Source organism: Fringilla coelebs (assembly GCF_963513975.1).
Source record: "Fringilla coelebs genome assembly, chromosome: Z".
In the NCBI taxonomy this organism is placed as follows: domain Eukaryota; kingdom Metazoa; phylum Chordata; class Aves; order Passeriformes; family Fringillidae; genus Fringilla; species Fringilla coelebs.
Window position 1 is genome coordinate 12,310,338 of NC_140031.1, and position 17,520 is coordinate 12,327,857.

The 17,520-nt window shown below is 35.0% G+C and overlaps 1 protein-coding gene across 7 annotated transcripts in view; it reads left to right on the forward strand.

The window, feature by feature from the left end:
- NIPBL (NIPBL cohesin loading factor) overlaps positions 1 to 17,520 on the forward strand; it is a 151,909-nt gene that overhangs the window by 117,475 nt on the left and 16,914 nt on the right. For all 7 annotated transcript variants that reach the window (XM_084225499.1, XM_084225500.1, XM_084225505.1 and 4 more), the window contains 16 exons: positions 680 to 911; positions 1,574 to 1,725; positions 2,433 to 2,513; positions 3,605 to 3,705; positions 4,748 to 4,886; positions 5,080 to 5,162; positions 5,918 to 6,050; positions 6,959 to 7,102; positions 10,654 to 10,743; positions 10,992 to 11,206; positions 11,308 to 11,410; positions 12,235 to 12,333; positions 12,425 to 12,571; positions 14,180 to 14,314; positions 15,647 to 15,745; positions 16,751 to 16,804. In XM_084225499.1, the coding sequence (XP_084081625.1) occupies positions 680 to 911; positions 1,574 to 1,725; positions 2,433 to 2,513; positions 3,605 to 3,705; positions 4,748 to 4,886; positions 5,080 to 5,162; positions 5,918 to 6,050; positions 6,959 to 7,102; positions 10,654 to 10,743; positions 10,992 to 11,206; positions 11,308 to 11,410; positions 12,235 to 12,333; positions 12,425 to 12,571; positions 14,180 to 14,314; positions 15,647 to 15,745; positions 16,751 to 16,804 (2,007 nt within the window). The remainder of the gene's footprint in view (positions 1 to 679; positions 912 to 1,573; positions 1,726 to 2,432; positions 2,514 to 3,604; positions 3,706 to 4,747; positions 4,887 to 5,079; positions 5,163 to 5,917; positions 6,051 to 6,958; positions 7,103 to 10,653; positions 10,744 to 10,991; positions 11,207 to 11,307; positions 11,411 to 12,234; positions 12,334 to 12,424; positions 12,572 to 14,179; positions 14,315 to 15,646; positions 15,746 to 16,750; positions 16,805 to 17,520) is intronic.

Consider the following 17,520-nt stretch of genomic DNA (forward strand, 5'->3'; position numbering starts at 1 on the left):
ACCTTTTTTCTGTGGAGGCTCTGTCTGTACCAGAGAAGCTATGAGAAATTCTACCTAGCTTTGCTGTAATAATGTTATTGCAATATTTAAGTAGTGCTGGATGGTCATATTTAACCTCATCTATGTTTGTTTTGGTACCTCATATAAACACAATACAGAGACTCAGTATCCTATGGTAATCTAAATGGACATATTTAATAAGAGGTTGATAGAAGGTGGGTTGGTCTGTGAAGCAGAAAAAGTTGTGTATTTACAGATTTCATGGACTTGAAACAGTCTTTTTGTATAAGAATTCCCTCTAGTGGCAGAAATCAAATGGATCAAAGCAGCAACTAGTACTGCTGAAGAAAACACCAGATGAAGGAATTAGATTTTGCTTATGTGCATTGGTCTTAAGTAGGGCATGCAGCAGTCTTCCCTCATAGTGCTTCCCAGTGAGACAGAAACCTTTTTTGTGTTGTAACAGAAGGACACAAAATATAGGACTTTGAAGATCAGTAGCTTAAAAAGATATTACTTTACTTTAAAAATAAATTATTTTGGTATCATAAAGGAAATACAATATTTCATACATTAGTGTTATGTAAGCATATTAATGGAATGTTATTTTCTTTAACTTGGTCAGAATAAAAATTTGATTTTTTTGATCATACTCTCCTGTTTTTCTTGCCTGTTGCAGAATAATGACACTGAAGATGAGGAGAGATTATGGCGAGATCTTATTATGGAAAGAGTGACAAAATCTGCTGATGCTTGTCTTACTGCTATCAATATTATGACATCACCAAATATGCCTAAAGCTGTATATATTGAGGACGTAATAGAAAGAGTTATTCAGTACACAAAATTTCATTTGCAGAACACTCTCTATCCTCAGTATGATCCTGTGTATAGAGTGGATCCTCATGGTGGTTAGTATGCTAAGAAATCTTTCCATATTAAAAGCTATAAAAAGTTAATCTACTGGATGATGATGTAAATTACTTTCTGGAATAAGAATATTTGTATGCAGCTTTTTTACTGATAGTCTTTTCTTATCACATACAGTATCCTGAATTAATGCACTGTTAGTTTGAGGCTGATGAAACAGAGTAAAAAAACATCTGAAGAACTTAGTCATGTAGCACTTTGGTTTACTGTAGTAATGCCAATGTAACCAAATTATTTAGAAGTTTGAAGTTCAACTTTTATGTATAGTTATTATGTGTTGAAATAAGTGACTTCATAGTAATATAAAATATGACTAGCCATGTATAGCCATGTATATAGTGATTTGTTTAAAGGAAAAGGTTTTAGCTTCTAGCCTTTTGTTTTCATGTACATACCTACAGATGCATGGCTCCAATTTCAAGATCCTTTTTAAAAATCTCAGGTCCAGCATTTATAGAGTAATTATGAAAAATATTTATCATGTGAAATTCCTGCTTTCAAGCTGATACTACTGAGTAGTTTTTCTAAAGGGCTTTCGCAATGCTGAAGTCATGTAGTTGTTTTGGGACACTTTGTGAGGAAGATCATCTTTCTAGTATTTGAAACACTGAAATTATTAATGAATATGTATTTTATTTTCTAGGTGGTGTTTTAAGTTCAAAAGCAAAACGTGCTAAGTGTTCCACCCACAAGCAAAGAGTTATAGTGATGTTGTATAACAAAGTTTGTGACATTGTCAGCAGCTTGTCAGAGTTGCTGGAGATACAGCTTCTCACTGATACAACTATTCTCCAGGTAGATTTTTTCAGAATTCCTGTCCAAAAATGTTAACTTGGCTTTTCCTAGAGTAAATATGAAATATAATTGTCTCAGCGACATGAAGTTTGAAATCAATACAAGCTTTTGAATTCTTAACATTGGAGTGACTAGTTTATTGTGTAGTATGTCATTTGCATCTTCTCTTTCTGCATTTAAGTTAAACCTGCATGTATTGAGGTATAGAGTGGTAGAATCATTTACATTGGAAAAGATCCTTAAGAACATCAAGTCTAAACTGCCAAGTGCACCACTAAAACCATGTCCTTAAACATCCTATCGACATGTCTTTCAAGTATCTACAGGGGTGTTGGCTGAACTGCTTCCATGGGCACTTAAAAAATCCAATCTAAGCCATCCCTGGCACAACTCATGGCCCATTTCCTTAGTCTTGTCACTTGTTAGCTGGAAGAAGAGACCAGCCTCACCTGACTACACACTCCTTTCAGGTCTTGTAGATGACTATAAGTCCTCCTTTGAATACTCTTCTTCTCTACACTAAACAGCCTGATACCCCTTCAGCCACTCCTCATAAGACCTGTGCCTTACTTTAATAACTTTGTTTGCAAATAATATGAAGTAACTGTTGAATGCCTTACCTGCTGAATGAATAAACGACTTGTGAAACTGCCTAAGTACCAGTTTGTAAGTCCTATGTACTTAAAATAACTTCTATCCATTGATAGGTGTCATCGATGGGAATAACTCCTTTCTTTGTAGAAAATGTCAGTGAGCTACAGTTATGTGCCATCAAATTAGTGACTGCAGTAAGTACTTTTTAATTTGTGGGTTCTTGTGCCTGTCCTGCTGAGACTTCTTAGGGTATTTAAATAGGCTGTATTTTCTCTCTGGTAGAGAATTTGAGTGTAGAATTAATGCTATTCTTGCATGTTTTTATAGTTTGATATCATAATATGGAAATAGTGTTGTATCTACCTGAGCTGCCCCTATTTGCTGAGTACTGTATAGAAAGAAATTGCCTACTTCAAGCAAGAAGTTTCTTAATTTTGATTGCCAGTTAAAGTGTAAACTCCTTCCTCTTACCTGTCCCTATTTTATTTTAAGAAATCTTTTTTTTTTTAAATCTTTAATCCTAGCCATGTGGTTTTCATTATTTCCTATGTTCAGATTTGAACTTATGCAATAAGTCATAGAACTAGTATGGTGTTTCTGTATGATAGAACAAATTAGTTTCCTCAGAAGAAGTGACTGTCTGAAAAAAATCACTGGACAGGTAAAATATTATTTCAGGAACAATGTAGTAGAACACAAATGTCTTTGTTCAAGTGGGAGATTTTAATCATTGTAAGAATTATATAGTTCAGTTTTCTGCCCAGAAAAAAGGGGGGGCAAAATCAGCAGTTCTGATTCTGTAAATTGAAAGAACATATCATGTCAGGCATTAACAGTAAAGCCTGGTATATGAAGTAAAACTGTTTTCTCAAATGTACTCTGCAGCTTACATGTGTTAAGTTAAATTGTATTATGACAGAGTTTTCCTTTGTACTGAGAGAAATAAATACTAAGTCGAAAAACTTAGTATTATACTGTTTGACTTATCTATGTACTGTGTTATACCATTGACAAAAATATTTTAAATAGAAGGTATTTTCAAGACCTATTACACATTTAAGTTATATAAAGATTTTTTTAAAATCTCTGTTTAGAAAAGTTTTTATGTATTTTTTAAAGAAATGCTTGTATTGAGAAAGCAACTCATTAATAATAAGGTGAATTGTAATTTATTGAAGAGTCATGTGAAGTATGTGCTGTCATATAATTATTTACAATATATTTTAAAAGCTATATTTTATATAACAATAAATCATTGTCTAATAATCGTGTAACTATTTAATAGGTGTTCTCCCGGTATGAAAAACACAGACAGCTAATATTAGAAGAAATTTTCACTTCTCTTGCACGACTACCAACTAGCAAGAGGAGTTTGAGAAACTTCAGGTAACTTCTGATATAAATAATAACTTGTAGACTATAGCATTTATAGTTTTGTAGATGTAAGATTTTTGTAGGTTGAGATTTCAAAACAAATTGTTCAACAAATGTCTTATAATAATTTCTCAATTTTATGCTATCACTTTAGTGCCTACTTACAAAAATAATTGAAACATTATTTTTCTTACTAAGAATGTGAATGGGTATAATGTTAGTGTGCTTTGAGGATTTTTTTTTGTGGGTCAGTTCTTAAATTCTGTTTGTATGGAGTTACATAATTTTTTCATTGCTAAATCTTTTTAGGAAAATTTTGGCTGAATTGCTTTGAAGATACACTCAGAGCACTCTTTTCAGGAAGGGAATCAGTTTCCTATCATATCATCTCATACGTCAGGGTTTACCACCTTTTGACGTTGTTAAGTGTAGCAGTAAGGTGGTGTTGGTGTGTGTATGGGCAGCAAACTCATACTATTTCTGAGGTTACATCAGGGAGAAACATAGTCTTCTTACCAACTTAAGGCAGTTGCCTGCTAAAGTTTGTAGTATGCAATGCTGCTGCAGATTATTGTAGGTGTAGCCCTTGTAAAAGTCAGTCTAGGTCACTATTTTCTCTTTTCTGAAAGTCCCATACATTTCACATACATTAAATACTACAGAAAAATTATTACAGGAACAGTTTGGTGTGTTTTGTTTTGCTGTGTTGGAGCGAACATGGTGTTACACCTAATAAGCTTATTATTAAGTATTTTAGCAAGTAGATGTTTGTTTTATTAAATATTCCTGTAGCTGTTTCAGCCAGTGAGCTGTGTGCTGTTTCAGTTTACCTCTTCTATATAAGAACAATACTTACTAGTTTTGTTAGGTCAAATGTTACACTGCATAAAAAGAAGCAAATTAATAGATGACTGTCTAGAATGTGGGTTTCTAGCTGTGAAATACCTATCTTTCAAATAATTTTTGAAAGATACTACTTAGGAGCAAAAATTTTTCTTGTGTTTTGTCCTTTTTATTTACTTTTAGTGTTAAAACTGTCTTTTGTTATTAACAGGTTAAACAGCAGTGACACTGATGGAGAGCCTATGTACATTCAGATGGTAACAGCGCTAGTTCTGCAACTTATTCAGTGTGTGGTGCACTTACCATCAGCTGAAAAGGATTCTAATTCAGAGGAGGAATCAAACAAGAAAGTAAGATATTTTTTAAAGCCTTTTTTTATGTGTGTGTGCAGAAACTACTTATGTGTGTTCGTAGGTATAGTGCTGTAGTAATCAAGCATTGTAATTTTAGGTCTGCTGTAGTTTTTTGATGCATAAGAAATGCTGATCTGGAAATCACAGATCTATGCTGAGATAATAGACAAATGTATCTTGCTATTTTTAGGTGGATCAAGATGTGCTTATTACTAACTCATATGAAACAGCCATGAGGACGGCACAAAATTTCCTTTCTATTTTTCTTAAGAAGTAAGTACTGTTGCATTCTTTAGTGTATTGATAAACCCAGCTCAAAATAAGTACTTTGAAACCTGACCACTGAACAGTGATAAATACCTATCCATAAAGTTATTTATAATAATATACTATATGAACGCCTAAGAGAGCTTCTTGCCTAGACAAAAACATTTATAGAAGAGAAATTCTGCAGTGTTCTTCATACATTCATGAAGCTGTCTCAACGTTCATATAGGATTCCTTTATTATGGGCCTCTAACTTACCTGAAGCCTGGAAAGGAAAGCTGAGCAAATATTTTAGTGGTGAAATCATGCTGATTCGGTCATCAGATATAAAAAGCCTAAAAATTGCTTTCACTGAGCTTAAGTTATCAATAGCTCAAAAAGGAATAAAAAATGTACCTGAATTAACATAGGATTTCAAAGAACAAGTCTTTAGGTTGCTATTGTATTAATAAGACTTTTTCACTTCAAGCTGAAAAATTATTTAATATGCCATCTAGCAATTGCATGCTTCTGATGTTAAATTTAGGAATGATATATAGAAGTCAAAAAGGATCAGGTATGTTAACTTTTGGTGGCTTTTTGTTGTTGGTTTGGTTTGTTAGTTGTTTAGCTGGCGTTCTTTGAGCATTCTGATTGTAACCTTTGTCAACCATAATACTGAGATGTGCTATCACTATCGATAAACAAAACCAAGTTTAAACAATATAAAAGCTTCATATGGCTGTTGAATTCGCTTACAAAAAGCATTTTTTTGTTAACAGGTGTGGCAGTAAACAAGGGGAGGAAGATTACAGGCCACTGTTTGAGAACTTTATTCAAGATCTTCTTTCAACAGTCAATAAACCAGAATGGCCAGCTGCGGAGTTGCTACTTAGCTTGCTAGGAAGGCTATTGGTAAGGGATTCTTTTTTCTAACTATATTAATTAATTTCTTATTACAATGAAGACTTGTTTATTTCTGCTAAATAAACGCTACTACTGTAGGAATGCTGTCTGATTGTTGACACACATGCAGCATGTAAGGATTTCCTTGCATGTAACACTACTATGCAATACATAAATAATAGAATTTTGGTTAGAGGATCAGTCATATGGAACTTGTTAAAAATTGTATTTATAGTTTCTCTTGGCAGTCTAGTTTCACTATTTGATTACATTTTCAACATTTAAAAGTGTCATTTCATAGCATCTTATAAATGCATAAATTTATTTGGAGTAAAGTCAGCCTAACAGCTGATTTATACATATTAAGTTTCTCCTCTAGACTATTCCCTTAGCACAGAACCAGAAAACAACTCCGTGGTTTGGTTTTTTACAACTACAGCAAATGCTTATGATGTTTTACAGAATGGGAATGCTGCTTGTGTTAGTGTGGTTTTTGAGTGTTGCTCTTTAGTATTATAATGTAATTAATACAGTAACTTGAGCTGCTTTTTGAAAAAGTATTGTATGGCCTTGTTCTTGGTAAAATGTAGCTTTATATTTGTGTGAGTAATGAGGAGGTAGCATTAAGGTAATTAAAATCTCTGCTGTTGGAGATCTGCTGTGCTAGTGTCCAGTTTGTGTAATGAAAATATGTATTTAAAAAAACTCTGACAGACATATTTGTACAGCAAGAGAGACCCAATGAAAAAGAAGGATTTATATAAAGTAAGTAATGTATGTGTGATGTAGCAGTAAATTATATAATTTTATGCAGTATGGAAGTTAGGTGGAAATTTTAATAAGGTAAAGCAATATTTTTGAGAAGAATCTCTGTGGCATAAATATTTATTTTTAAATGTCTATTCTGCTTTTCTTAGGTTCACCAGTTCAGTAACAAATCCACAGAAATGGCATTAAGAGTTGCATCTCTTGACTACCTTGGAACTGTAGCAGCAAGACTGAGGAAAGATGCAGTCACTAGCAAAATGGATCAAGGATCTTTAGCCAGAATCCTCAAACAGGTGTGTGAGACATCCATGACAGCTGGATGGAGATCTATCCACTCAGATGCTTGAAATTTTTAAATATACTTGAAAAAATGACATTATGAAGAATCAGTCTTGATTCACTGTTTAGGTTTCTGAATCAAATATACACAATTTATAAGTATCACATTTGTTAACTCATGTCTTCATTACATCATTTCTGTAGTGATGCTATAAATTAATTAACTACAGTGGTTAGTCAGTTTTCTTGTGACAATACTGACTGAGGAAATAATGGAGTAACAGTTGGATTCTATCTCAAGAAACCTTAAAAATACCTAGGAACCTACATTTGCTATTGCAAAGTGGAACCTGAGCATCTGGCACTCAAATACATACTTTAGAGAGTTAATCTATTAGTCTTGCAGGGCTAGTTTTTACATGGTATAATTTGAGGTTTTGGGGGTGTTTTGGTGTTTTTTCCTGAACTTGCATATGTGTGGGTCGATGCTGGCCAGATGCCAGGCCCTCACCCAAGCTGCTGTGACTCCTCTCTGCAGGTACACAGAGGAGAGAAAATGTAAGGAAGGGTCCATGGATTGAGATAAGGACCAGGACAGATCACTCACCAAATACCAGCAGAGCCAAAAAAGGCTCAACTTAGAGATATGAAGTGAATTTATTACTAACACAATCAGATCTGGATAATGAGAACTTAAAAGGTGTCCCTTAGGAACACCTTTCCCACCCTATTCCTTCCTTCCATCTACTTCCTACCCCAGCAGTGCCAGGAGACAGGGAATGGGGGCTGTGGTCAGTTCATCCCCGAGGCTGCTCTCGCTGCTGAGGGAGAGGAGCCATTCCCCTGCTGCGCCGCAGGGCCCCTCCTGAGGGAGACAGTTCTCCATGAACTCCTCCAGCACGGCTCCGTCTCATGGCCAGCAGCTCCCTGCAGCTTTCTGCAGTGGGAGTCCATCCCGTGGGCAGCAGCACCCCTCAAACCCTGCAGCACTGGGTCACCCTTCTGTGGGGTGCAGTCCTTCAGGGACAGGCTGCTCCAGCCTGGGAGCAGGGCCCTCTTCCCACAGCTCTGCCACGGGCTCACAGCCTCCTTCAGGCACCCACCTGCTCTGGGGTGGCTCCTCCAGGGGCTGCAGAGAAGGAACTGAGAGGAATCTCAGTTCCAATGCCTGGAGCATTTCCTTCCCCTCCTCCTTCACTGACCCTTATATCTGTAGGACTGTTCTTTCACATGTTCTCACCCCACTCTGCTCTGGTCACAATTACATCTGAACAATAAGTTTTTTGTTCTTTCTTCTAAAATACATTATCACAGAGACATTACATCATTTCAAATTGGCCCAGCCTTGGCCAGCAGCACCTCCATCTTTGGAGCCACCGGGGACTGGCTCTGCTGGACATTGAAGAAGCTTCTGGCAGCTTCTCTCAGAAGCCACCCCTGTAGCCCCCTCCCCCACCAAAACCAAACCAGGTGAATTCTTTCATTAAAGAGCCCATGTTTGGATTTCTGCTAATGCTGCTCAAAATCTGCAGGAGTGGCAACATATGCTAAAGCGGGGTATACATTTGAGCTCTATACAATACATAATATGAGAAAATCTCATGTTCCCTTTTATAAACGAGGGCTTGCATTTTTCTTATGGACTCTATACATTTCTTTCTGAACTAACTTTTGTCAGAATTTCCCTTTCTCTTCCCTGAAAAGAATACAGATCTATTACACATACTTTATAATGACCGTTAAATTTATATTGAAGGAAAAACTTCTATACTTTTCAGGCATTGAATTAAAGAGTGCAAGTTCTCTCCTCCTTTATGAGGCTGATTCTTCCCATAGTTTCTTTTTATTAGAATGTTCTACAACATACAGTGTCAAATCTTTATGTCCATGGCATAAGATAATTTATACTTTAGTGTGATAAGGGATTATAATTCTCCTCTGTTGACAGTGATTCTGACAATTGTACATTATACTTAGTGAGAAAGTATTTCAGAAGAATCCTTTTCTCTTTTCTTATCCTCAGAAGTTGTAGTAGTATTGAAAAATATTCTAGAAAGATATATACCTGCGCAGTGACCTGAATTTTTCTGTTTGGTTTTGGGTTTTTACAGGATCAGGAAGCTGCAAGACATTGGCATCTGCATAAAATAAAATTGCTTTGGGCAATTAAGTGTTAAAACTTTTTTTTTCAGTTTCTCAGGAAACTTAACATTAGTAATGGTAGACAGTACCATACATGCATTGTGGAAAGTGTGTTCTATACAGTACCATCAATCAGGGTAGACTGTTGTGTTACTTATAAAGTTGTAAGAGAAGAGCAATGTGTACAGTACAGCTGACCTTCACTTTCCTGGTCAAATGGCAAGAAAATAAGAAATCCATTTGCTGTTGTCATCAGAAACTTAAATTATGAGCTAATTATTCAGAAATTGGCTCACAACTCTGCAGATTTTTCTTTCTTTTCTTCCCTGCTAAATTGAATACTTCTGTTGGATATTTTCTTCTGCATTCTGATATCATTACAATGATATTAGTCAATGATTGATAAATGCATATAGTGCTCCCTGCTATAGTTTGCACCCATGATTCATAGAATAGGTTTTAGAGGAAAATCTATTCTCTTTTGACATTTTCAAACAGTATCTTTTTTTAGAAATAGATTGTCCGGTTTATTTGAACACTTGTGCATGCTTTTCGTTAGTTTATCTCTTGATACACAGATGTTTTAGACTTGTTAATGTTACTTTTCTCTGCTTGCTGATGTTTGCAAGCTATGTTACATGCTGCACATGTATCGAGATTCTCAGTCAATGCTGTTAGTACAGAATTGAAGATGGTTTTAAGTTAGAAGTTTCATTGCTGACAAAGAAAATTTCTTTTCTGGCTGGAGAATTTAAAGCCAAAAATTATTCTTCTACTTTGATTTTGATTACTGAATATTATTTTTAAAGGATTCACAGTTTCTTTGTTTGTTCTGGGATTTTTATTTGTTTGCTAGTAGTTGGGCAGTTAAGCATCAAGCCCCCCTTATATTAAGCCGGTTATCTACACAATTTCAGGTTTGTCAAAGGCCAGAATTTCTACTCACAATTTATGCATCAGGGTGTTTTTTATATATATATGTATGTATATATAAACCTAATCAGTATTATATGTCTTGTAGGCGTGCTTTTAACTCTTGAACTCATTCATTTTGGGGTAAAAGAATAATACCATTTTCTGCTGTAACATCAGCAACTGCTAGGATCTGGGTGTTTCAGTGTAATATTGAGGAAATAAAGGTGTTTTCTGGATTTCACCCTTTTTTTATTTTTCTGTGACAGAGGGTTGTCATGCAAGATCACAGAAAGGAAACTTACCAAATCAGTCAGTCTGTTTTAAAACCACTCTTATTCTGATCTTAATGTTTTTCTACTTTGTAACTAATTGGTAAAAAATTAGTAATGCTGTATAATTATGCAAACAACTGACTTCAAGGTATTTTATATGTGGGCATGCAGATTTTCAGATGGTAATTATGACTGTGCAATAGTCTTCTTTATAACCATCTTTCTACTTCTAACAGGTTTCAGGAGGAGATGATGAAATTCAACAGCTGCAAAAGGCTTTACTAGATTATCTGGATGAGAACACGGAAATTGATGCATCATTAGTGGTAAATTTCAGCTTTCTTTCATCAGGAATGTATATAAATAATTTCAGTAACATGTACTGAAGAAAATTATTTTTGATTCTATATATTAGTGCTTCAGGTAAATTGTCACCCTAATATATACTGTTAATTCTGTTTTCCTAAATAATGTTGATGCATTTGATTCCCTAAATTTCATTATAAATCTCCTAAATTTTCTTTTTCTGTGTCTGTTGGTTTTGTTTTCTGTTCATCCTGCTCTATTTCTCCAGTTTTCTCGGAAGTTTTATGTAGCTCAGTGGTTCCGTGATACAACTATGGAGACAGAAAAAGCAATTAAATCTCAGAAGGATGAGGATTCATCTGAAGGAACTCATCACGCAAAAGATGTTGAGACCACAGGACAAATCATGCATAGAGCAGAAAGTCGCAAAAAGTTTCTTCGCAGCATCATTAAAACTGCTCCATCTCAGTTCAGCACATTAAAGTATGTTTCAGTACCACTTTCTTCTTTATTGGCCATGCATTTGATGCTTTAAATAATTTTTTTGTGAACATGTCCTGATTAACGCATGGAATTTATTTCAGGATGAATTCTGATACTGTGGACTATGAAGATGCATGTTTGATTGTTCGCTACTTGGCCTCTATGAGGCCGTTTGCCCAGAGCTTCGATATTTATTTGACACAGGTAAACTGTGACTGGAAGTCTTAGTATAGCGAGACACAGTTGCATTCTGATTCCAAGCACTTTCACAGGCATATATTATTATCTGTCCATTGTTGAGCAGAGGTATTTACAGACCATGATAACACTATGTGCTTTCATATTCTGTGTTGATGGCAAAAGTGATTAGGTTTTGTTTTCTTGCATGTGTTTTCTATGTTATTATGTGCGCACATTATTTTATTTCTTCGTGTATGGTTATGGCTGAATCACTGTACACGCTCAGTAAGAGGATGATTACAAAGTGCTGAAATAATTTTCATTGCTTCTGTAAGATGCTTATTCCTTTGGTAAGATTAACACATGAAATTGAGCTTAATTTGGTTGATTGCAGTGCACATTGCTGTCACTTTGGAACCTGCTAGTAGTTTCTTGCTTTTTCTGGGAGAAGGGCACTAACACTGGCACAGTGACATGTTGGAAATTCAATAGTAATTTAGGTTGCACTACTTAAATTGATCTGCCTACAGAGCCATTCTTAGAGTGCCCTTGTCCAACTTTGCTGTTAAAAGAACCATGGCGAAAGCCACAACTGAATGACAAAAGTGGAATTTAAATTTAAGAATCTTATAACCAATTTTAGAAAAGTAGAAAATCATGGTAAACATCCATGTTTGGTTTTCAATGCCGTGAAACATCACTTATAAGCACCTTTTTATTCTCTGAGAAGATAAACTCAACTTTTAGTTATTACTATTTTAGTAATATTATTTGTTTGTTATTGGGCTCATAATTATTATTTGGTACCTTCCCAAAACAACTGAATCTTTGTTTTTGTTCTCTTCTAGATTCTGCGTGTACTTGGTGAAAATGCAATTGCTGTTCGAACAAAAGCCATGAAGTGTTTGTCTGAGGTTGTTGCTGTAGACCCCAGCATTCTAGCCAGGGTAAAAAAGAAAATATCTACCATGCACATATCACCCTTAAAATAAATTTTTATTTCTTATTCTGAATCTTTGTTTCATCTTTTTTTTTTAGCTGGATATGCAGCGAGGAGTTCATGGGCGCCTAATGGATAACTCCACTAGTGTACGAGAAGCAGCTGTGGAGCTGCTTGGCCGATTTGTGCTCTGTCGTCCTCAGCTTGCTGAGCAGTATTACGACATGCTGATTGAAAGAATATTGGTATGGTGACTTGTGGTATTTATGGTAAAATAAGTGGCATTGAAAAATTTGCTTTTAAGTGAGCCTGTTTAATAAATTGGAATTGTTTGAATGGTGAGGCATCATGATTTTAAGGACAACCTTGTAAAATGCACCACTTGCTTCTAGGGAAGCTTTATTATGTTGAAAGATGAACTTCTACAGAAAGTCATACAGCATCAGGACCAGAGCTATGTTCCTTTTGACTCCATAATTATTGCTCAAATTAGCTGTGACATGGCTTAAGCCCAAGTAGAAGTTTAGTGCACATCATGCAGCTCCTCACTCCACCCCTGTGTCTCTTACCCCCACCCTGGTGGAATGAGCCAGAGGGATTGCAGTAAAATTTACATGTTGAGATAAGACTATTTAATAATTGAAAACAAAGTAAAATGCAATAAAATTATAAATAATGATAATAGAAAGGAAACAAACCATTGATGCACAAAGCAGTTGCTCACTGTCTGCTGACCCATACCAGAGCCCCTGTTCCCAAACCTGGATTGGCTATGCTTTCTAATAACTCCCCCTAATTTATATACCAGGCATGACATTCTGTGGTATGGAGTATCCCTTTGGCCAGCTCACCTGTCCTGGTATGCTCCTTCCCAGTTTCTTTTGCCTACCTCCTCATTGGCAGAACATGAGACAAGGATGGGAAAAAAGTCCTTGACTTGGATAAACACGACAGCTGAAACCAGAACATCAGTGTGTTGTCAACACCATTCTCATTCTGAATCTGAAACACAGCACTGTAACAGCTACTGAGAAGAAATTAACTCTGCCCTAGCTTTAACCAGGACAAAGTGAAATAAGGAATTTTGCTGCATATTTGAAGTCTGAAATATGGATCATTGAGGGCAACTTTTCTATGCTATTTTTAGTGTATTGAAAGGTTTATTAGTTTTTTTACAAAGAAGTGGGGTTTTTGTCGAGGTGTTCAATGTTAATTTAATTGTCGGATAGCGTTAACTTCTAGTATCCACATCAAGATTTTAGTCAAGTACTACACATTTGCTATAGTTACATGATAAAACAAGTTTGTGAAGGCTTTTGGAGAGAAGTAGGTCATGTGCATACAATACTACAGAAAGCATTTGGACATGACATTCAGGTTCAACAGATTCTGAGCACTGTGATATGAAGTGAAGCTCCTCATCTATCTCCTTAAATGAAGCCTAGTAAAATGGAAATGACTGCCTGCATGTATCTTATCCATAAGCTTTATCCAAAGGCTTAAAGTAATACTATCCAAATCTATAGGGAGTCTTGTGTGTTCCAATAAAGTAGCTAAAGCATCACCATATCTGGCTTGTAAGTTCTTGAGTAAATAAGTGGATTGCAACATTATGAGCTCTTAGATGGGAGGGTATAGATGGAGAAAGTGTTTCAGCATTCTGGGACCTCAGCCAGAACCTTTAGAACAAGTTATGCTGAGCTTTTATATAAATGAATTCCATAAGATTTTAGTTGCCTTTTCTAAATAAATTTTGCAAGTCAAATTAGGTGATCTTCAAATATTAATTAATATAGAACATAAATTAATGTTTCTGATTTGTTTTCAAGAGTGAAATTATTTTCTCTTCACAGGATACTGGTATCAGTGTCAGAAAAAGAGTCATAAAAATACTTAGGGATATCTGCATTGAGCAACCAACCTTTCCCAAAATTACAGAAATGTGTGTGAAAATGATTCGGAGAGTCAATGATGAAGAAGGCATTAAGGTAGCATGAAACATATCCTTCAGAATTTTAATTATTGTTACTTTAGTGTTTCCCTATTTTGACAAAATTAAAAAAGTATTTCATTTCTCCTTTGTGATATTTATGAATTATGAATTTTTAGGAGCTGATATTTTACCTGTCTGTAATTCTCTCTGACTTCTTTCTTTTCTATGCTCTATTTTCTGTATCTTCTTGCTGACAATCAAAATATTTTAAATATTTTCCAGAGATTTTTTTTTTCTTCTTGCAAGTCTTTTCTCTTTTCTTCTCTTGCTTCTCTTTTCTAACAAGTGAAATTGGCATACAAAACTTTGATTTCTGCAAATCAATAGTTTTAAGTAAAAATTAACTACTTGACATTAATATATGCCATGTGTAATTAATTAATCTGTGCTAATGTTCAGTGAGGCAGTTAATCCCCCTGAAATGTTTCTTATGTGCTCATACTCTACCCTTTGTGCAGTGTGTATTTGCACAAAGGGCACAAAATGTGTTAAATCCTAAAGCTGACAATGATTATTTTGTTTAATTTGACAAAATAATTTAAAAATTGTTGAGTAATTAGGGACACAGCTGTTGTAATTTTGTATCACACTTTCAGTAAAATTTAAACATTTTAAAGCTGACGCAGATATTTTTACCTCGAGGTACATTAATGTAAAGTGGCTTTCTGAGAAGACTCTTGATCAGCAAGCAGATGAACAGCTAGAGCCAAGGTGTTGCTGGAAAGGGAGAATGAGCGTGTTCTTTCCCCTCCTTCCTCTTACCTTTCTAACAATAATAAAAAAGGAGGCATAAATTTCAATGTGCTTTTAACAGTTCCAAGAAAGAGAAGTAATTTTGGAATAATTTTAATTCACTTGCATTCTATTCTATATTGTCCTTCCTTCAAAAACATTGGAAGGTAACATAGTTCCTGTATTTGAGTGTAGAGACTTGGCTTCTCTCTCTTTCCCACCTTGTCACAGCTGTTTTGTAAACTAAAGGAACCTACCACTGCTGCTGCAGTTCTGCTGTAAGGATTGTTTGTTCAGTTGTCAGCTTCTCAGCTGTGTTTTTCTGAGGAATATCAATTAATGCAGGAAGGTGGTAACTTTATTTTCTGTAGCATCAGTTCCCATTGTTTTATTTTGCTGAAGTTTGGCATGAGATCAGTGTAAGTTCTGTCATAGTAGATCTGGGTCTGTCTCAGATAACATTTCCTACTACAGTCTCATTTTCATAATTCCTTATGAAAAGGCACAGATCATGAGCACATCTGTTCTATGGATGTATTAGAAATAATACTAGTGTAAGTTTATTTATTTCTGCTAATATTTTAATTTCCTTCAGAAATTAGTAAATGAGACATTCCAGAAGCTCTGGTTTACTCCAACTCCACACCATGACAAAGAAGCGATGACGAGGAAAATACTAAACATCACTGATGTGGTATGTTAAACCAATTTGAGTTGTGTGCAAAATTCAGTTTTGATTTTAGTATCTTAGGAACATTATCAGTATATTTTTTTAACACAATAATATGTCAAACGGTTTCCCTTTTTATATTTCCTGGCATAAAATGTGCGCCAAAAATATTCATGTGATTGAGCAGGCTGTAGGAAATCTTAAATGCTCACTAATGTGCTGGCAATAATAACTGTGACCAGACTATATTCAGATTCTATTAAGTACTTGTTCAGTTAAAACACAACCAATTTCTATTGTATGAAACATTCTACAGGAATTGCTAGTAGCCTATAGTTAAGCCTACCTAAGAACTTGTCTCTTAAAAGAAGATTTTCCTCTAACAATCCATAACCTTTATTTGGGAAAGTTAATAAACTGTTTTAATAAATACAGGGTCATGTTTTTACTCAGAGTAAACTGGTGTCTGCATAGTTGTATCTTAGTATTTAGGAGCAGCAAATTAAATAGCATATCTCCAAAAGAACAAAATCTATTTTAGATAAAAATGTTCTAATTTGCATTGTATAAATACATTGTATAAAACCACTGTGCTGAAAAGATGCTCTGTGACCCTTGGGATGTCCTGTGCAGGCCCAGGGTGGGACTTGATGAACCCTGTGGATTCCTTCCAGCTTGAGATCTTTTGGTTCTAAGATACACATGCATGTCCACTTTCAAAGTGTCAGAATTATATTTATACATAAATTTGTGCAAAATTTTCTACAAAATGGAAGCTTATCTTGCACTAGGGACAGCAGTCTCCGGTAAATCACGTAGGCTTTGTGTTGTATGAAATACAAATTCTAGAGTCACTGAAATGGTGGGAGCTATTTTTCAAATACAGAAGATAGTTTCTGGTCTCCATTGTTCTTAATGCATATAGAAATCTATGCATGTGTGCTGGTCTTTTGAGATGATATCTATATTGAAATAATTTTCCTCAGATGCCTTATTTATTAACCAGTTTATTCTCAAAAATTCTTATAGGTTGCAGCTTGTAGAGATACAGGGTATGATTGGTTTGAACAGCTTCTTCAAAATGTAAGTAATGAATTTTGAATGTATAGTACAATCATTGTTAGAATTTTAGTGTTCCTTTTGCTTCTAAAACACACACAGTGGGAACTCCAACAATAGTCCTACAAGAGACAAATTCAATTCTTGCTCTTTAACATCTGACCTTTTTTTCTATCCTCCTCGGTGCAGTTTTCTTTGGCATTAGTTTCTGGTTTTGCAAGTGATCTATTAAAAATACTTTGCTTCTTGATTTTGGGAGGAGTATCATTTGTTTGCTTAATTTCATTAGTTCTTCAGTAACGACTCACATAACACAAAGTCCACAGTTAAGATACTTAATTCTGAAGTAAGGTATCTTGTGATGTCAGGTTATTTTAAACAGTAGATAAGTGTATTTTCACATTCAATGTATTTTTACACAATTTATGGAAGCAGTGAATCTTCAGAGTATAAGTTAATTCTGCATTATATTCTATTTATATCTAATACTAATATTTCTAAGAATTGAGCTTGGTTTGTTTATATCTCTTAACCTGTTTTATCATTCTCTACTTCTTGCATGCCCTGGTTAATTTTCAAGCAAGAAAATCCTTTGATTCCTCTCTTGCCAGGAGTGTCATGAAAATAGGTTATCAAGTAAATAAAAATCTCTTCAATAAGAGCCTCTTCTCTGAAGAAAAGGCTGTAATATGGTCTCAGTCCTTCTTAGACACTAGAAGAGTCTTCATGAACTCAATATT